Source organism: Pangasianodon hypophthalmus, chromosome 8, assembly GCF_027358585.1.
Source record: "Pangasianodon hypophthalmus isolate fPanHyp1 chromosome 8, fPanHyp1.pri, whole genome shotgun sequence".
Taxonomy (NCBI): domain Eukaryota; kingdom Metazoa; phylum Chordata; class Actinopteri; order Siluriformes; family Pangasiidae; genus Pangasianodon; species Pangasianodon hypophthalmus.
The window spans coordinates 18077221-18099054 of record NC_069717.1 but is presented as its reverse complement, the minus strand read 5'-3'; the positions used below and the strand labels follow the sequence as shown (position 1 = coordinate 18099054).

The following is a 21834-nucleotide window of genomic DNA, read 5'->3' as shown; positions in this document are numbered from 1 at the left end:
ACAGGTGTTTAAAAAACATATCAATCCAGCAGACTTATTCATTTCAATATAGAATGCATTTAAAGAATTTTTTTTGCCCTATTGAAATTTTTATACAGAATCATTTCATACAGAAATCCCAGTTACAAGTTTAGAAAATTGCAGCAGATAAATATTGTGGATCTAGTAAATAAATATTATTTTGTCTTTTTTGGTGTAGGTGCTGAACTTGCAACTTTCTGATGAAGCTCAAGGAGATGCCCCAGCTGATGAGGCTAAACTGCATGGCAAACCTGACAAAACCCTCCGCTTCTCTCTATGCAGTGACAATCTGGAAGGAGTCTCTGAGGGTATGTATTCCCACAATTACCAGGAGATGTTGGTCTCTCACTATTTAGTTACACCCACATATAGAAAAGTCATGTCAGCATTTGCTTCAGTGTTTTGATCTCCATTATTTTTTTACGATGAAAATCAGCATAATTCACTGAAGGCTGATTTAAGATCAGTTGGTCCTAACCACAAAAAAAGGTGCTTGTGAGAGGTTTTAAGGGTAAAAATGCTCTTGTCTCTATAGGGCCATCTAACCGCTCCAACTCTGTCTCATCTCTGGACATGGAAGCGGAATCTGTGTCGGACTTAGGCCCAGGGCCATCCGCCAGTAATGGTGTTGAAGCTCTGCAGCTGCTGGAACATGAACAAGGTTTGGGCTAATGTGCTTTACTCAGTCTTTCTTCTTGATTACTTTAAACACGACTGGATCTGTGGGATCCAGAAACAGGATGTTTTGTACAAAAGTCCTTTATCAGCTTTGGAAGCAAAGTGCATTTTAATAAAAATATCCGAAAGGCATGGTGGCCTGGGGAAATACCCTTCACATGGTCAAAATCTAGTGTTTTCTACTGTATATTCAGTCAGGTCCATGAGTATTTGAACTGTGACCCAATTTTTGTCATTTTGCCTCTGTACACCACCAGAATAAATTTGAAATGAAGCAATCAAGATGTGATTGAAGTGTAGAATTTCAGCTTTAATTCAAGGGGTTTAATAAAAATATTGCATTAATCGTTTAGGAATTTTTTTTACATAGTCCCTCCATTTTCACAGGCTCAAAAGTAATTGGACAATTGACTGATAAGCAGTTTCATGGCCAGGTGTGGCCTGTTTCCTCCTTATTTCATGACAGATTAAGGAGATAAAAGGTCTGGAGTTGATTCCAAGTGTTGAAGTTGCATTTGGTAGCTGTTCATTTGAACTCTCAATATTCAGTCCAAAGAGGTTTGGTGCAAGTGAAGGAGGACATCATTAGGCTGAAAAAAACAAAACAGACCATTCAGAGAGATAGCAGAAACTTTATGACTGTCCAAATCAACAATTTCATACATTTTTAAAAACAAGGAAAGTACTGGTGGGCTCAGCAACACCAAAACACAGAAGACAGCTACAGTGGATGATCACAGAATCCTTTCCTTGATGAAGAATAAACCCTTCACAACAAGGCAAGTCAAGAAAACTCTCAAGGAGGTAGGCGTATCTTTGTCAAAGTCTGCAATCAAGAGACGCCTTCATGAATGTAAATACAGAGGGTTTACCTCAAGATGCAAACCACAGGTAACACTCAAGAACAGAAAGGCCAGATTAGACTTTGCTAGAAAACATCTAAAAAAAAAAAAAAAAGCCTGGCCAGTTCTGGAACAAGATTCTTTGGACAGATAAAACCAAGATTAACTTGTACTAGAATGATGGGAAGAGAAAGATATGGAGAAGGAAAGGAAGGGCTCATGATCCGAAGCATACCCCATCATCTGTCAAACATGGTGGAGGCAGTGCCATAGGAACTGGATCACTGGTATTTATTGATGTGATTGTTAATAGAAGTAGCAGGATGAATTCTGAAGTGTATAGAACTATACTTTCCGCTCAGATTCAGTCAAATGCTGCAAAACTGATAGGAAGGTGCTTCACAATACAGATGGATAGTGACCCAAAACAAACCTCAAAAGCAACCCAAGAGCTTCTTAAGGCAAAGAAATGGAATGTTTTTAAATGGCTGAGTCAGTCACCTGACCTCAACCCAATTGAGCATGCTTTTCATTTACTGAAGACAAAACTGAAGGCAGAAAGAACCACAAACAAGCAGCAATTGAAGGCGGCTGCAAAGCACCAATTAAAGGCCTGGCAAAGCATCTCAAGGGAGGAAACGCAGCATTTCATGATGTCCATGGGTTCCAGAGAGTTCAGGCAGTCATTGGCTGCAAAGTATTAAAAATATTCCTTATATTTATAATTGTTACTTTGTCCAATTACATTTAAGCATTTATGCAAAAATATTTTTTATTAAACCCCTTGAATTAAAGCTGAAGGTCTACACTTCAATCACATCTTGATTACTTCATTTCACATCCAGTGTGGTGGTGTACAGAGGCAAAATTATGAAAATTGTATCACTGTCCAAATGCTTATGGACCCGACTGTAGTTTTGAAAACTGCAAGCTTTCCAAACTGAAATATTTTGGAATGGGATGTTCAACAAGCACATATGGGTATGATGGACTGGTGTCCACATATTTTTGGCCATATAGTGTGTTTTAAAATCTGTTTAAAAGTGAAAAGGGAGAAAATTAAAATGAAAGATTTCATGTCAATTTCATTAAAAGATGTGCCATCTACCTCTACATTTTTATCTTAATCTACATATTGAAAAGCAGCATTACTGACAAATGTTTATAATGTGAAATGAATTATAAATTTACCAGCGTCATCCACATTAGTCTCTGTTTAATCATCTGAGGTAAAAGTCACTTGCACCAAAATTTCTGATAAATTCATTTAGGTAGTCTTTGACTAAATTTGTCTATAGGGGCCAAGCACTGAAGGTGTGCATGCGTCCAATTGTAACTGTGTGTTTTATTATCATTATTACGGAGCCTAAATTTGACTAAATTTCTCAGTAGGGGCCAAGCACCAGAAGTATGGAGGCACCTACTTTAATTGTATGCCTCCTTCTTCTACTACTGCTACATTGATATAGAAGTATATGGCAGCCAATAGAACACTTTGTACACTTTCTTCTGATGCTTTGGGTTATGTTGAGTTCAACGGATACCATGTTTTATTTATTTATTTATTTAAAAAAAAAAAAAAAAAAAAGATTGTTTTTTGCTCCTTCTCCTATACAATTTGTCCTGTCATAACGAAATTTAGCTCACAGCATCATGAGTCTGAACAAAATTTGTTTCCTGCAGGTTTGGTATGCAGGACAGTTCGTCCATAATGTGCAATTGACAACGAAGTTGCCAAATGGGAAGTGAGGGCATAGAGTGTAATTTATTCATAGTTAGGTGGGTCGAAATTTGAATGATTCCTACCCTGTTCATAAAGCTCCTCCTCCAGAGGGCCTGTGGTGTCCCATACAGTGTCTATAAAATGACTAAAAATAGGTGCATCCAAACGCAAACAAGCTTTCAGGACCGGAAGTCCATTTTCAAAACAGTTTTTTTTGTGTGTGTGTGTGATTTTTTGCACTTTTGCAAAGGCCACAACTATTTTTGTTTATCATGTTCTACATAAATTTCAATTTATTTGTACAAGTAAGAAATAAAAAAAAATCAAATATTGCACCTTTAAATCATGATTCTGTTGATTCCCTGGAAGTCGAGTTTGTCTTCCTGGGATTCCTCCATTGGTAAGGGGTAGGGCCAGAAAGAGTAAGAGTAAGTGTCCTTCTCTATTTTGATATGATCTGCCAAAGTTTATTGGCAGAAAAACTCAGTTTTGGTCAAAACATGATTTTCATCATTTTTGCCTTTTTGAATTGTTTTCAAGAATTCAGCCAGAATGACATCCAATAGGTTTTTTTTGTTTTTTTTAGGCAGTCACATACTTAATGGTGCATAAAATGTGTTCCATTTTGCTCCACAAAGTTGATTAATTTTTAATCAGTGTTTTATTCCTCATATACTCTAGCAGTTTGTTAATAATTTTTTTATTTATTTATTAGTAAGCAACACTTCAAACTTTTTTATTTGGTTATACTTGTCCTTACTGTTGTGGAACATCCATGAAACTAGTTAGTTTGTGTGATCACTTACGGTGTAACAGCTATAAACAGCCATTCCCTCACCAGACTCTCTCTCTCTCTCTCTCTCTCTCTCTCTCTCTCTCTCTCTCTCTCTCTCTCTGTGTTTTGTTGTTTTGGTAGTTTTGTACTGTCTTGTGCTGTCTGCATATGTTTGCATTGTGCACTTTATGTAAATATATGTAGTCTGTGTTTGTTTTATGTAGCACCTTGGACCTGGAGGAACGTTGTTTCATTTCACTGTGTACTAACTAGCTGTATATGGTTGAAATGACAATAAAGCCACTTGACTTGAAAATTAAAAAAACAAAAATGTGACTTGCCATGTTCCTTTACCTCAAGGAACACCTTTACCAAGCACTGATGTGAAGTCTTCTTCCATAAATTATAATTGTTCTCCTTACAGAAAGTTTCACCATAGTGACAGTAATATGTTTGTTTTTGTTAAATAACATTAAAAAAATTTAATTATGTGAATGTCCACATAAGTCCCTTACTTAGTTCCTCATAGAATCAAGAGCGAATTACAATTGCAACAATGTGCCTTATTGGTGATGAAATAGGAATAACACTCATAATTCTTACATCTGTACACCTGCTCCTTAATACAGTTATCCATTCAGCTAGTCAGCCAGTGTGGCAGCGTAAAATTGTGCAGATCCAGATCAAGAGCTTCAACTGATATTCATATCAAACATCCGAATGGAGAAAACATGTGATCTCAGTGACTTTGACCATGACGTGATTGTTGGTGTCGGAGGGGCTGGTCTGAGTATCTCAGAAACTGCTGCTGACTGCATGAAAGAGATAAACAAGTGTTCCTAATAAAGTTCTGTTCACAAACACTGTTCACTTGTTTAGTAATTGTCAAGTTTATTTATTATCTGCACAATATGTCCAGATAAATGTACATCAAAATGCTTATGGCGAGGCTCAGGGCATTTGTTTACGTGTAACAAAACTGCAAAGATTATGCAGAGCTCTCACTGGTACAGTCATCTCATGATCACTGATAATGTAATATTTAGTGCATATATATTTAGGATGGTGAGTGTATGTTTGTTATGTACTATTTAGTACTTTAGTAATCTCCTGGGAGTTTACACTTCTTCTAACAACTTCCCACGAGTCGGATGCGTGAGTGGTGTCATGTGGAACAACGTCTAGGGTCATTGTCCCTGGTTATGGTCATTGATATGGCTGGTGTTTTTGTCTTGCTCATTCCTAATGTTTTGTACAGTGTATTTATTCTGTTAGTCATTTATGTATTATGTATTAATTTATAATGTTGATTTTTGCCTTTAGCCACCACGCAGGATAATCTGGATGATAAACTTCGAAAGTTTGAGATTCGGGACATGATGGGTCTGACAGATGATCGGGATATCTCTGAGACTGTCAGTGAAACCTGGAGCACTGACGTCCTTGGTAGTGATTTTGATCCTAATATAGATGAAGACAGACTTCAGGAAATATCAGGTAAGGCGTTCTATTAATTACTCTGTCTTGGGAATAAATTCGGCAAGCAGAAAACATATCAATCACCCCTGAAGTTAAACCTGAATATATCAGATGCATGTGCAAATGCATATAAACTGTGCACTTTATATTTCTGGGACTCATAGGCGCCTGAGCAATGATGAACATGGAGCACTTGCAAACATGTAACTTTGCCCCTCCACTTTCTATTTGAATACATAATTGAATTCCAATTTAAATAACTACATAACTGTCTTGAGGATTACTTTCAGCTTTTAATTATTTTATTTCACAAGGATTTGCTGCTTATTCACCAGTTTCTTATTCAAATTTTCCATTCCACATTAAAAGGTACAGTTATGTTCTCGAGCGTGTGCCATGAATTATTCTAATATCACCTAAGCTATAAATGTTCCCTTATCTTAACAAAGTAAATATACAGTGCTTAGAAGGAGCTGAGGGTGATGGAAAAATGAAATACAGAAAGAAATGAAAGGAGGACAAAAAGGAAAATGGAAAAAGAGATGGGGGGAAAGAAGAGAAAGAATGTGAAGGCAGAAGGATAGATGCAGAGATAAAGAGAGGAAAATGGTAGGAAAAATGGCAGTTCACAGATGCTAGCCATCCAATCTGATGCAGTTTTAGTGGTTATTGAACTGTTTATTAAACCTCATCCAAGATAATGAAGTATTAATTCTGTTTAATCTTGCATGCATAAAAGCTTGAGAAATGGTGTCGGACATAAGGCTCGCAGACTGGGACCAGCCTGATTAAGGTTCTAATCTAGTTTATCGAACAAATTTTAATTCTGTGTTCTAAATTAAAATCCTCTTATGGACCATAACTGAATTTAAATATTTGTTTAAAAAAAAAAAAAAGAAAGAAAGAAAAAGAGAGAGCTGCTCTCATGGGTTTCTAACTGCAAGTGGCTAGATATTGGTCATATGCTAAAACATGGCTGGATTCACTGATGAAAATTAAATCCATTAGAAATTAAGCAGTTGCTTATCTCTTACAATGACAACTAATTAAAGAAGTATCACTGGTATTGATGATTTCCTATCATGAAAAGGTAGCACAAGCTTGTGCCACTCTTATCCTCCATGGCACCATGCATCACCATAAAATGTGACTAATGAAGCCCCACTTCCACTAGCTCTGAGGTGTGTTGTGATTGGCCAAGACTGCGTTCATTTCGAGCCTGGCTTGTGTGCTCTTTCTGAGTAACTTGAGTGTATTTTTCTGCATTGCTCGAATATTTCACTCCTTGAAATGTGGAATGCTTGAATTTTCAACTGGTTTAAATTTTTTTTTTTTTTTTTTTAAAACCTGATTTTTATTTACTATCTGAATTTTTATTAACCTGAATTTTTGACAACTTGAAATAAACAAGAATTTTTATTACCTGAATTTTTAACCTAAATTTTCAAGACCTTAAATTCAGATAGTTGAATTCAAAACCAGTATATACAAATATCTTAAGATTCACATTTTCTATGTATTATGTCTATTTGTATTTCTATGTATTTGCACTTTGGTCAGCATGATCTGAAGTTGTAAATGATGCATATATGTGAAGGAAATGTCAAACCTTGTTGATCTAATGAAGAGGTAAAATAACACAGGATGATGCTCAAATAGGAACATTGGAATAATTCCACTTTACATCATGCAGAGTTTGTTTTTAAAATATATTAAATAGCAAAATCATATTTAAAACATTGTTTCTGCAGCATTTCGGTCAGCTAATACTAGTACAGAACTCTTAACAAGGCTTAATTATATAACAGGCGACTAACTGCAGTACAGCATTATTGACACAGATAATGTGACACAGCATTAGCATAATCAAGTGCTTATTTCAACCACATGAGAGACCCAAACTAAAGCAAGGTGACGATATTCTGTAAATTATTATTTTTTTAACTGGTTCTGCACATTTTTTTTTTTGCAGCTATATGTCTTAGCTGAATTACAAACTTTGATTTGTTCAATTCCAAGCAAACAAATTAAACATAAAGGCAAATAATTATCCTCTGGTCTTTGCTAATTGAAACTCTCCATTGCTAAATAAATTTTGCATGCCATATGTGCATGCAAGTCGAATCATTTTCATTGTGTAAAATGAACTCAAAAGCTTAAGGTGTTGACTCTTAGTTTTCGATGCCTGGAATCTTTTTATCGACTCTGTTCGGGATTTTTTTATTTATTTTTATTTTTTTAAAGCATCTCATTCCAAATTTGGAAACCTTCACTATTCTGGGAAGGATTTCCACTTTCCATCCCGAAAGTGTTCAGTGGGGTTAAGGTCAGGGCTCTGTGCAGGCCACTCAAATTCTTCCACACTAACCTTGGCAACCTTGTCATTATGAACCTCACTTTGTGCACAGGGGCATTGTCATGCTGGAACAAGTTTGGTCTAGTTCAGGTCAAAGGAAATTGTAATGTTACAGCATACAGTGATATCCTTCAGTTGTGTGCTTTCGACTTTGTTGCAGCAGTCAAAGACCCACATATGGGTGTGATGGTCAGGTGTCCACAAACTTTATACCATATAGTGTACACTAACATATTGTGTACGCTATAAAAATTAAACAATGTACAGTTTAGCACCGCTACTGGATCAAAAACTAGTTTATCAAATACTAATTGATTCAAATATCCTCACTACTCGCAACACTGCTGAATGCACATGCTTCATGACACGAGTTGTGTTTTAAAGTGAGAACGTTTGTCTCGTTGACTAATCATTCATTTGAGAATTTGTTCAGTCCTTTTCAAACCATCAGGTTGTCATATAAACTACATCTCTTGGCTGAAGTTGCAAGAGATAATGTTTTCTGATAGTGCAGGAAAGATTGACAAATATGCATAAGGTAGGACAACTCAATGTACAATGGTTAATAAGCATGATTGTGTCAGGGACTTCAAGCTTTCACTGTTTCTCACAGTCCAACAAATGAGTGATTAAAAATCATAATATTACTAACTTGAAAACACAAGTTATGTTATGAGGTATAGTGTAGAGCAGTGGTCACCACCCCTGTTCCAACCATAATCATGCCCAGTTGACCACCTAATCATTGCCTTAAGAAGTTCTTGATCAGCTAAAACAGGTGTGTTAGATTTTGGTTGGAGATGATACCTGCAGGAAGGAAGAGTGTTGGTGACCACTGATGTAATGTAAAGTCTATCTAATCAATAAAATCTTGTTGTCAATAAAAGAAATCAAGAAAAATTTGTTGGCAAATATTATTAGATTATATCAGTTTGGTTGATTAGTTGTTGCAGCCCTATATTCTATATATACACACACTGACCTGTGTCGCTGCACTCTTTCTGTTCAGGGGCTATGGTGGAAAACATGCTGGGGAGTCTGCTATGCTTCCCCACACCTGGCCCTATTCTTTTGGACCCCTGCGGTTCAACAATGTCTGAGACCACAAGTGAAGCCTGGAGTGTGGAAGTCCTGCCCAGTGACTCAGGTGAGCATTCAGAGGAGGAGAGTGCATGATTTAAAGTAATGTTTTAAGATAAGCCCCAAAATGTGATAGTCAGATTTACAATTTTCTTCCACCTGGTGAATGCCTCCAATCATTATTTATTGGTACCATTTTAGCCTTTAATATCAGACTCTGCAGCTTTGGACATATTTATGTCACTCACTATGGCCATACATGACTCCACATTATTCTTTATAGAAATACAGATAAAGATATACACTCTATTGTATAGACTGGTGTTTTTGAGAGAGAGCAAGCATTTTTTTTCTCTTGTCCAATGACCAGAGAGAGGAAAAAATAACCCTACTGCCTACTGTCTTTGACAAAACATGATATGTATGTTCATTCAACACATTTTACTAGACAGACTAATTGTCTTGCATGAAAAACAATCTTTTAAGAATTAGAAACAAGTAGGTATGTGGAAACACTGATGAAACTATGCAAACTAAAGTACAGCACAAAACTGTTGCTGTTAGTTTGCTCTTAATCATGTCAAGAGCAAATAATGACACTAGCCAGATGCTATTTGAGATGAGAGCAGCACAACTCATAACAAAAACAGATGATGTGCTACATCAGAAACTTTGTCAGAAGAGCATTATAACTATGGCTACACAAACAGTGAGTGAGTGAGTGCACGTGAGAGAGAAACCAATTGTGTATGCCTTAGGTATAGGAATAAATGCCCATTCACACCAGTGTTTATACACTATGACACTCATTTTCCACCAACATAGAAAACAAAAAACAATACATACATCCCAGTTATTCACTGTCCTAAGATAGCAAATTGCTACAAACAAAATGAACAGAGCAGTGTGAGCTTTTCTTCTTGGTTTTTGGATGTTTTACATCTAGTTTGTTGTATTAGTGCCCTCATGACAGTTTGGCAAAAACATTTACTATAAACAAACAGTAGCTTGCAAAATAACGCACCTAATGTCATGACACTTGACATGACCCTTGATGCAATGTTTGTTATGCCTCTGGTGTGAATCTGGGGTAAAAATTAAGTAGTGAAAATTAATGGACCTCATTTATCAAGCAGGATACAAATGGATTTATTCATAAATCATTCACAGGATGCGTTTACATAAGAAATTTGGTATTCATGAAAATCCTATAATTTCAGAAAAAAATTCATATTATACTCATGTAAATTTACACATAAGATGACTAATGTAAACCTCAACTTGACTGACAACTTGATTGACTTCAACTGCCAGAATCAGGAAGTGTTAGGAGACTCTACCTGTGGTTAAAACATTGATTTTGTTAAAAGTAACAAATTAGGAAATGCAGGCCAGAGAGGAATACCAGACATAACACCCCCACCCATAAAATGGTTGTTGTAGTGCAGCATTAACTAGTGTGGAGAACCTACAGAATCCCATGACAAAGCTTTCATATGTAGAAGACACTTAAGACCTGGGAAGGGCATCTGCCAACTAATTGTCCCATCCACGAATATATAGTCATGGGAAAAAAATGTACACCCTCCTTCAATTCTATTGCTTGGGATTGTTGTCTGGTATCATGACCCAATTTCAGCACAGCTTAAGCTGCTGCACAGATGGCCTCACATCATCAATATTCTGGTAAGTTCATCCTTGTCAAACTAACTGCAAGTTTCCCAGGCCCTGTGGCTGCTAAATAAGCCCGATCATCACTCCTCCACCACCATGATTGACAGTTGGTATGAGGTGTTTGTGGCGATAGGCTGTGTTTGAATTTTGCTGAACATGGCACTGTGTATGATGACCAAACATCTCCACCTTGGACTCATCAGTCTAAAGGATATTGTTCCATAACCTTTGTGGTTTCTTCAGATGCAGTTTTGCAAGCTGAAGTTGTGCTGCCATATTCTTTTTGGAGAGAAGGGCTTTTTCTTAGCCACCCTTTTGTGAAAGCCATACTTGTTCAGTCTTTTTCTTTTTCATAAACATGTAATGTGCTTACAGGGACCTGTATTTAGGCCCTGATAAATAAAAACACAAAATTGAAAGTGGGTGTACTTTCTTTTTCACACGACTGTAGCACAACTTTAAGTAATCACCCTCTAAAAACAAACTCCATCACATTAACTGCTGGGTTCTGTTCTTTTTGTTGTGGAGAGAAACCAAAGGATTTTGGTCTGCAAGTAGAGATAAAGAGGAGGAAACATACGTCAAAGTGTATTAGCTCTAAAATAAGAGCTAAAGCCTCGTTCTCAACTGTTGAGTAGTGTTTCTGGTGTTTTTCAAGCTTTTTTAGAGAAATAATACACAGGATGATGTATGCCTAGGGCAGGGTTCCCCAGTTAGTTTCCCCCAAGGGCCAAAATATTTCAACAATGCAAAGCAAAGGGACAAACACCCTGATATATATATATATATATATATATATATATATATATATATATATATATATATATATATATTTTTAATATTAGTTCTTTGAGCAAATCTGATTTTGACATTTCCAAGATCTCCAGCTGAATATATGCCTCATCTATGGATGGAACTAGCCTTTTGGCCTCTGCAGTCTACTGGCCGTCTTAGGAGCAGAAGGATTTCACCTGAGAGTTTGGAGCTCTCAAATGACTTGTTAAAATTCTCTGTCAGTCTTGTAATAAATTCATACATCAGCAGGTCCTCTCGCATTTTGATTCTCTCGCAATACTGCTGCAGACATGGAAAGTGTAACTTTCTTAAGCATAAAGCTTCGACAGCTTCATACAGGTCCACAACAGTGTGGTTCATACCTTGCAATTACAAATTAAGTTGATTTAGGTGAGACATATCACACAAAAATGCACATATTCCATCTCCCTGAGATTGTCCAGAAATGCCTGAAATGCATGCGCGTTTTGGCTCTGCAGGCTGCCGAAAAATGACAAAAGTTCATCATGCAAAGTTGCACACTCTCAACAACACAATGTCCCTTATTCAGCCAGGCACTGGGCAAGTTTTTTCTGTAGTTTGCTTACTTTCAGAATTGCGTGTGCTGTTCTGACTTCCAGTGTTCACCTGAGTGAAGAAGGACTGTAGTAGTGTGACACAAGCAAACTGACTGGTAAAAACGTAGCAAGTGGCTAACTAACCAATGGTTGATCAACCATATAAATCATCTATATACTGTGGGACAAGGAATGGTCTACATGTGTAGGTAAGATCAAGTGTTTGATGTAGGTAAGGTCACGTATGTGAAACTTCAGCAGTCCCTAGCAGATTTCACACAGTTTGAAAGTTAAGTTGATGTACATAACAACGTGGCGTGTGCGAAACGTTTGACTCTTGTGGGCCGCCTATTGGGGAACCCTGGCCTAGGGAGTCATCCTGGAGAACAGCACCAGCACCAACATCAACACTAATATCAATAGCTAATTTAAAAAACCTACTAAAGTTGGAAGCTGCTAGAATCAGAGCAGTACTCCATAAGACCTTTAAATTTTCAAAAGCCATTTGACATGTTTTAGTCCAAACAGAATGGACCTTATGACTAAGAAGGAAGCAACAACTGTAGCAGCATTTTTACAACTGTAGCTCTAGATGTTGTGACCAAGAGCTGTATATTACCACATTGTCATGGTAAGCCTCACAGCCTGTAACTTCCCCCAGTACCTATTAAACAGATGCTGGAATGTGTCAGGTGCATTCCACATTTCAAAATCGATAACTTTATCCTGGCAGAAGTTCTCATAAGCATGGTGAGTTAATGGAACTTGAAGCAACACTTTAAGAAGTCTTGCTTGGTCACCTTGTCACCACGTAAGGTTCCACTCCCGTCAGCCAAGAACAACAATCTGAGGCTATCTTGGGCACAGATTCAGTGAAACTGGACAGTTGAAGATTAGGGCAAAAAAAAAAAAAAAAAAAAATGGTATTTTTCAAGTCTTCAGCTGTTCAGTTTGGGTGAGCCTGTGTCTGAGAGCCTCAGATTCATATTCTTGGCTGACAGGAGTGGAATCCAATGTGGTCTTCAGCTGTTGTAGCCTATCCATTGCAAGGTTCAATGTTTTGTTCTTGTTGAGATGCTTTTCTGCTCACCACAGTTATTAGAGTGCTTATATGAGTTAATATATCCTTCCTGGTATCTTGAACCAATCTGGCCTTTTTCTTATGACCTCACCTATCAACAAAGCGCTTCCACCCACAGAACTGTTTGTCACTCAATGCTTTTTTGTTTTTTGCACAATTCTGTGTAAACTCTAGAGCCTGCTATGTGTGAAAATCCCAAGAGATCAACAGTTTCTGAAATACTCAAACGAGCACATCTGGTACCAATATTCATGCCATGATCAAAGACACAGAGATCACACTTTTTCTTCATTCTGATGTTTGATCTGAACATTACCCGATGTTCTTGACCTATATCTGCATGTTTTTTTTTTTTGTTTGTTTGTTTTGTTTTGGTTTTTTGCATTGCACTCCTGCCACATGATTGGCTGATTATATATCTGCATGAATGTCCAGGTGTTCTTAATAAAGTGGACGGTGAGTGTATGTGTAATACACTTGCAGTACCTGAGGAAGTTTAATAAACCATTACTGTGTGTGTGTGTGTGTGTGTGTGTGTGTGTGTGTGTGTGTGTGTGTGTGTGTGTGTAGAAACTGCAGATTTAAAGCAAGAGGACCGCTTGCAGGAGTTAGAAAGCTGCTCAGGGGTGGGCAGCACTTCAGATGATACTGAAGTCAGAGAGGTCAGCTCCCGACCAAGCACCCCAGGATTAAGCATCATCTCAGGTACCCATAAAGAAATCTATATAATTTTTCAAAATCATACAACATTAAGCTATCTTAAAAACATCACAATTCAGGTTTCATCTTCCTGTTTTGCTGGCCTGCTGTCAAAATCACTGCTACTAAACTTCACTACCCTCAACATTGCACTCACCCAGTAACTTTAGAACATCTATGCTCATTCCAAAGTTTAAGTTTCTACAAATACAAAAATTTAAAAATACCTTTCATAAACATATGACTAATCAGACTTGACCTAAACTGTAGTCTTTCACAATAAGTGGCTTGCTAGTGAATGCTTAATTTAATGGATTAATTGCAAATGTACTGTTTACTAGACATAAAACTTTCAAAATGTATGTATATAAAATGGCTTATTGTATATTATACATTTTCTTTCATAAGAAGAATCTACAGTGCTGTTTCAGAAATAAATATAAGCTTATCTATTCTGGTCATTTTAAGTTGGAAAAAGAGAGAAAGAGAGTATAATGTTACCTATAAGGTCTCTGTTACCGTGATGTCACATCAGAGTTTCTTCTCTCGTTCCTTTTTTTAAATTTTTTTTTATTTATTTATTTTTTTTTTGCCATTTTTGGATTCTTATGCAGAATTTTAGGAAGTTTCTTTAACCTTTACCCTTGAATGTTGATGTATTTACACTTCTCCTCATGACAGAGATGTCCCAAGGAGAAGTTAGCTGCTAAACATGAGCACCATTATACAGACATGCCAACTTTTATACATTTTGCACATTGGCATACTTGCTACAGGTTATAACTCAGACATATGCAAAAATGAACAGTATTTTTTCGTCCCACATTAAAACAGCAGATGAGCCACCTGACATGAATATGGAATAATTTACAGTTGCATATGTGTGAACTCTCCAATATAAACTCACCCACTGGAAGCCCCTCCTGTCCCACCCATCTCACGTTCGTAGGAGTTTGTACAGTTTGAAAAGCTAACAACTTCCTAATTATTACTAATAAGAATTTCTGCAATGACTGCAATGGACCACAAAGTCCAGGAATATAGGGTCTGTTTTGTAGCTTGATGGCAGTGCATTTTACTATGAATGTTTAAGTATGAATGTTGCGGAAACTAATGTATTGTCGTTTTTTGTAGGTATTAGTGCAACATCTGAAGACATCCCCAACAAGATCGAAGACCTGCGCTCAGAATGTAGCTCAGATTTTGGAGGCAAAGACTCTGTCACAAGCCCAGATGGAGAGGATTCTGTACACGGTACACATACCCAAATAGACATAACTGGTTTAACAGGAAAGATAAAATAAAATAAAATCTAAATAAATAAAAATCTAAATTAAAAAATCTAAATAAAAGTATCCCTAAGTGAGCTGTAATTTAATTTGTTTCAATGAAATCTTGTGTGCTGGGACACCACATGATATGCTGTTAAAGGCTTTACTGGTGTGGGGTTAACCATTTTTCTCCCTCTCCTGGCTCCGTCATTCCTGCATGTCTACAGGAGCACATGGTTTGTCCTGTGTGCCTGCTCAAGCTGACACTCTGCTGTCCATGTTTGATCCGCTCTCCTCTGGAGAAGGTAATGTAAACCGCCAGCCTGCCCTGTTGTAGGGAATATTACAGTTGCATGTCAGTGTGCTGTTAGAAGTTATTGCCATGACCTTGTGCTTAATGCTAAGAACCCAATAAAAATCTTTTCTCTCACTCCCTCATAATTATGCTCAAGAATAATATGCACTTACATTAAGCTCTATCTAATATGCACTTAAAGGTGCATTAGTCAAGATATGGTCTCGAGCAATTAAGTAGGTGGAGTTCAACAGCATTAAAATGATTTTATTTAGCCTGCCCCCATTCACATCCATGTACACAAAGCTCTGCCCCACAACCTATTGTGGCTCATAGGGTTCAACTATGGCTAGCATCAACAAGGACTGTCCTGACGTCACTTTCAAGTGCAGTGGACCATTCATCAGTTCAAAAGCCAAGTTTTGACACTATAAACGTGAAATTTGGCTTCTACTGATTTATGATAATGGTTTCAGACATGTTTTTTCTTTCCAAACAGACTGAGATAGGGCAGACAGAAGGGACATTGTGAGTATCTATAAAAAGAGGCCCGTGTAAACACAGACAAGCCCTACAGTTCGTAACACTGTTTTCCAAATGGGATTTCTCAGCTACATAATACACTTACGCTGAGGCCATTACTTAAAAAAATTTTAATCGTGTTCTACATATTTTTAACAAAAAAAATTGATGCACCAGTCAGTCAACTAGTTACAAGGCATCTAAATGCTTCTTTTTCTATTTAGTATTTTTTTTTTAACATTAACTGAAGCCCTTGACCATGATTTTATGCATTGTGCTGCTGACATATGATCTGATAATTTGTGCAGGCGTACTGTTCCCAATAAATTGGCCAGTGAGAGAGAGAGAGAGAGAGAGAGAGAGAGAGTGAGTGTGTGTTTGTGTGTGTGTGTGTGTGTGTGTGTGTGTGTGTGTGTGTGTGTGTATACACATATACACACACAATTTATGGCCAAAAGTATGTGGGCATCTGACCATCACACCTATGATTGTTGGACATCCCATTCCAAAACCATGGGCATTAATATTTGGATATTACAGAGTCTCGAACTCTATTGTGTGATGCAACAGTAGATAGGTGATTTTTACACCTATCTTAATACACCATGGTCTACCACTTCATGGCTGAGCTGTTATTGTACCTAGATACTTCCATTTCACAATACTAGCACTTACAGATCTAGCAGGGCAGAAATTTCACAAAGTGACTTGTGGCTAAGGCGGCATCTTATGACAGTGCCACATTTACTGAGCTCTTCTTCAGTATGACAGTATTCTACTGTCAGTGGTTCTTTATTGAGATTGTGCTTGATTGTTTTTATGCACCGAGTGAGTGAGTGAGTGAGTGAGTGAGTGAGTGAGTGAGTGAGTGAGTGAGTGAGTGAGTGAGTGAGTGAGTGAGTGAGTGAGTGAGTGAGTGAGTGAGTGAGTGAGTGAGTGAGTGAGTGAGTGAGTGTTAGGCATGAGACAGAATTTTGCTGTCCTGAATATTGTGATACAAAATAGTAGCAAGGCAAATTTTGCTTCTCTGAGGTGTATTACGATATTTCCTTTTAATATTCATTATGAGTTCTTCTTTTTTACACACTAGGTGGCAGTACCAGAGGTAATAGCATACAGAGCATGATGTTTGTGAATGGAAACCTACAAGTGTTGTCTCAAAGCATGCTTGCTTAATAGACCAAAAATGTAAGCCAATCAGATGGAAGCATTATGGCACATGTGAAACACAAGGCCCGCAGACCAAATCTGGCCCCAGCCTTGTTTCATTTGGCCCACGTGAACTTATGGAAAAAGTAATAATGAAATGGCTCGATTTTTTCTAAACTATCCAGAATTTACAGCAAATCTGTAGCATATACACGCACTCTGGTTTTCTCTGTGGCTGGTTTAATGCAGGTTAAAATCAACACGTGTGTGCTACGATTGATGATGACATGAATTTGTTATTTGTTACACTAAAACAAACTTGACCTTAGATAGAGAATACTATGTAGAGGGTTTACAAATGGGGAAAAAAAGTTTTTTTGATTTCAAGGGTACTTTAAATCCTTATGACTATCAGTTTAGTTTTAAATGCCAACATTCATGAGCCAAAATAAAATTATTCGTTGGCTATTAAATATTATTAAACGAAGAAAAACTGGGCTTGTTATTGGCAACGTTTTTCTTGATTCTCTATGCATGTCTTGTGTATGTGTTGGCTTTTTTCACTCACTTACTGGCTCAGGTACTGGCACCATAGTTCGGCCCAAGGCGCACTACACCAGACCCCCTCATCCTCCCCCAGACCCACCGATCCCAGAGGCTTGTGCCACAGGACCTTCTGAACCCAGGGCATCTCTCTTCTCCATCCACGATCCGGAGCACCCCAAGCAGAGGCATTCATACCCTGAGCGTCTGGTCAGGAGCCGCAGCACGGACATAGTCTGTGCAGGGCGCAGACCCAACAGTGATCCAGGCATAAACCGCAGGACCATGGTTGAGGATCAGGACCAAGCAGTTGCTTTCGCTACTGGATCCACAACGTCCCCAAGCAAAGATTCACTCAAAGTGGAGGTGTGCAGGTCATGCTATTTCAACATTGTTCTGAATGCACCAGACTACTACCAGACAAACTTATGAAAGTATTAAATTTATTTGTTCCCACAGGTCTGTTTGTGCTTCAGAACTAAAATTGTTCTATTTTCAGTCTTATATTGGATGATTTATCTCCCTTAATAGATTATTTTATCAAAACTAACTATAATTAGCTAAAACCTTACATTTATTATCATGCACTGACTAGATGTGTGTCTGTGTGTGTGTGTGTGTGTGTGTGTGTGTGTGTGTGTGTGTGTGTGTGTGTGTGTCTGTCTAGATTGATGACAAGAAGGACAGTGATGATGAGAAATCAGACAGGAACAGACCCTGGTGGAAGAAACGGTTTGTTCCTGCCATTCCTAAAGGTAATAAGTCGCTAATTTTGTGGCACAGCACATCTGTCCTTAGATGACAAGTTGACGCATGGCCATGACATGCTTTCATAAAGACTGAAATACAAATAGCACACACACATACATACATATATATACACTATGGCCAAAAGTTTGTAGACACCTGACCATAACACCCATATGTGGGTCTTCCCCAAACTGTTGCCACAAAGTTGGAAGCACACAATTATATAGGATGTCTCTGTATGTTGTAGCATTTTACAATTCACAATTTTACCTTCACCTGAACTAAGAGATCCAAACATGTTCTAGCACAACACTTGCCAAGGTTGGTGTGGAGGAGTGGCCTGCACAGAGCCCTTACCTCAAACCCACTGAACACCTTTGGGATGAATTGACAGTGCCCCAGGCCTTCTTGCCTGACATCAGTGCCTGGCCTCACTAATGCTTTTGTGGCTGAATAGACAAATCACCACAGCCATGCTCCAAAATCTAGTGGAAAGCCTTCTCAGAAGAGTGGAGGTTATAATAACAGCAAAGGGGGACTAAATCTGAAATGGGATGTTCAAAAAAGCACATATGAATGTGATGGTCAAGTGTCCACAAACTTTTGGCCATATAGTGTGTGTGTGTGTGTGTGTTTGCATTTGAAAACAACCTAATATACCTAAAATGGTCTGTAACTGCATTAATGTCAGTTAAGGTATCAGGGACATCTGCAGAGACATACTGTACTCCCAAGTAAAACTAGACTGCTCACCTAAAAAGATTTAGTTTTATGGTTTATTCTAATTAGTGATTAGTGATGGCTGAGGCAAAATATATTTAAGGCGAAGATTGTCTGTGAACCTACTTGTCTGTGAAGCCCGATTGTATCTGTGCTGTTTGTTCTTCACACAGTGCTCTATTGGACTGCAGAGAGTGAAATGCCAGGTAACTCTCATACATGAGTCAGTGTTGTATGCCACAGGTCCTTCATGTATAGTTGTTGCATTCTCCTTCCTGTAGACTTGAATCCGTCCTGCTGTGAAACACTAGAGCTGTGGTATGCCTCAGTCCATCCAGTTACATTATCATTCATATTTTGATTTGTGCTGAAATTTTGACAGTTAATTTCAATGCAAAATGCCATGTACAAAGTTATTCTTCAAAGTACAAGTTGGATATAAGCAATATGTTCTTTCAGCTGGAGGCTAGATGTTTGTAGCTAGGCTTGTATGATATCGATTTTTCCCTGCTACGTCATCCTGTACCGATAGGCTAAATGGTGCATTTCTGGTGATTCTGCAGTAATGTGCAGTAAACAGTAAAATAATAATAACATAATTAAATAAATAAATCCATTGTCTAATGTCCACATGACTGACATTTTGATTGTTTATCTGCTGCTCACAGTGAAAGGAAAGCGTATTTAATCACTTTCTGTCATCATCATTAACATTATTTGGAGTGTTTGATTGGACACTTTGTTGTTAAGCATAATTAACCGTTTTAGGTCAAATGTTCCTTTTTTCTCTTTTAGCTGAACACTGAAAGTTCCATTTTTTTTAAATGTTTCAGTGGCATCCCTAATAAATATACACCGATCAGCCATAACATTAAAACCACCTGCGTAATATTGTGCAGGTCCCCCTTGTGCCGCCAAAACAGCTCTGACCCATCAAGGAATGGACTCCACAAGACCTCTGAAGGTGTACTGTGGTCTCTGGCACCAATACATCAGCAGCAGCATCTGTACTTTCTCTGCTGAGAGAGAGAATAGTTAAAGAGATAGAAAACTTCAGCTGTGATTTCCTGATATTTACATCTATATGTTTGAAACAACTTGGAACATAGCACCTTTTTGTTTGGCCTTAGTGTTCCAGTACTTTTGGAGGGGACTGTGTACTTGTTTAATGTTAAGCCGAACATACACTGGTAGATCTTATTTCATATTAATGAACATTCTAAATTTAATGTGACAAAGTGAGAATGCTGGGCAAGTTCAAAGTGTATTGGCATTGGGTGATGGGTGTGGGTCTTCTGGTCGGGGTCCTTTAATATTAGAGAGCTCAAAACACCTGTGCAAATCATTCCAGATTCATGTGTTGTTTGGCTCATCTCCTGTCATATTGGGGAGAAAAAGACTGCTCTTTAGGCAAATGATAACTAGCATACTCTGATGTTAAATTGTAGCACTCCTACGCAAAACATGTAAAGGTTGGCAGGTCTGGTAATACAATATAGTTGGAGTAAATGTCACTGGATATCGTGGCAGTGTAATATTGTGTAGAGACGATATAATCATTATATTTCAGCCTTTTTGTAGTAACTATCATGTGGCAGCTTCTTTTTTATGGTTTGTTTTTTTTTGTTTTGTTTGTTTTTTTTTTTGTTTTTTTTTGTTAACTGCATTTTCACTTCTTAAGTAGTCAGAATAAATCACACAAATGCATTTCCATAGAATACTGTTTATTTGTTACCATTAATGTAGTTTAATGCTCCTTGTGGTGACTGTTTTTGTTCTACAGCACCAATCGCAGCATTCCGAAAGCGGGACAAGCACGAGAAAGACGACCTGGGAGCAGAGAAGGTCCCTCAAGGTTTGCCCCTGTTGTTTTTGTTTGTTTGTTTGTTTTTTCCAGTCTCCCTTCATCTCTTTACCTACTTCCTACTTCCATCTGTCTCTCACATATCACCCACACACAAAAAAAAATCCAACTTTACTGTTAACAAAACATACCAGACTCTAACTAATGCACTTAATGCACTTCCATTAGGACTGTGTGCTTTTTTTTTTAAAGCTGAAAAGTCAATTTACTGGCAGTCAGAAGGATGCAGAATATATATATATATATATATATATATATATATATATATATATATATAATCACTTTAATAGGAACACCTATCTGTCAGCTCAGACCAGTCTGATCTTTCTCCTCTGATCACTCATCAACAAGGCATTTTAGCCTGCAGACGCTCCACACACAGGATGTTTTTTTGTTAGTTTGTTTTTTGCACCATTCTGTAAACTCTAGAGACTGTTGTGTGTGAAAATCCCAGGAGATCAGCAGTTTCTGAAATACTCAAACCAGCCCATCTGGCACCAACTATGCCATGGTTAAAGTCACAGAGATCACGTTTTTCTTTCCCCCTTTCTGTTGTTTGATGCGAACATTAACTGAAGCTCTGCATGATTTATCTGCATGATTTTATGCATTGTGCTGCTACTGATGGTGAGTGTATGTATGTATGTAAAGTGGATGATGAGTGTATGCTTTTATTTATCAGGTCCTAAATTACAATTGTGTGGTCCTCACCATCTTCAAAGATTTTTTCCAAAATCTGTCTTACATTCTATCAAAGTCTCACACACACACAAACACAAAGTCTCACTGATAGTAATACTGATCGTGAGTGTCTGTGAGAGAGACAAAGTTTGAATTTTGTCTGTAATGGCCTCATAGCCGAGACTGCGTTGCGTTGTTTCTCTTCAGGGTTGGGACTAGAGGTCCTTGGCTATTTTCTTGGCCAACTGAAAACATAATAAGCAGCATATTATTCTAGAT

At 37.7% G+C, this 21834-nt stretch overlaps 1 protein-coding gene across 5 annotated transcripts in view; it reads left to right on the top strand.

Moving 5' to 3' along the window:
* The window catches only part of gapvd1 (GTPase activating protein and VPS9 domains 1), a 73231-nt gene that overhangs the window by 40834 nt on the left and 10563 nt on the right, over positions 1-21834 (top strand). For 2 of the 5 annotated variants that reach the window (XM_026925071.3, XM_026925070.3), the window contains exons 9-19: positions 200-329; positions 557-682; positions 5363-5536; positions 8884-9021; positions 13632-13766; positions 14895-15014; positions 15259-15336; positions 17578-17906; positions 18208-18295; positions 19184-19216; positions 20794-20865. In XM_026925071.3, the coding sequence (XP_026780872.1) occupies positions 200-329; positions 557-682; positions 5363-5536; positions 8884-9021; positions 13632-13766; positions 14895-15014; positions 15259-15336; positions 17578-17906; positions 18208-18295; positions 19184-19216; positions 20794-20865 (1423 nt within the window). The other 3 variants (XM_026925073.3, XM_026925072.3, XM_053235870.1) reach the window with 2 other exon arrangements.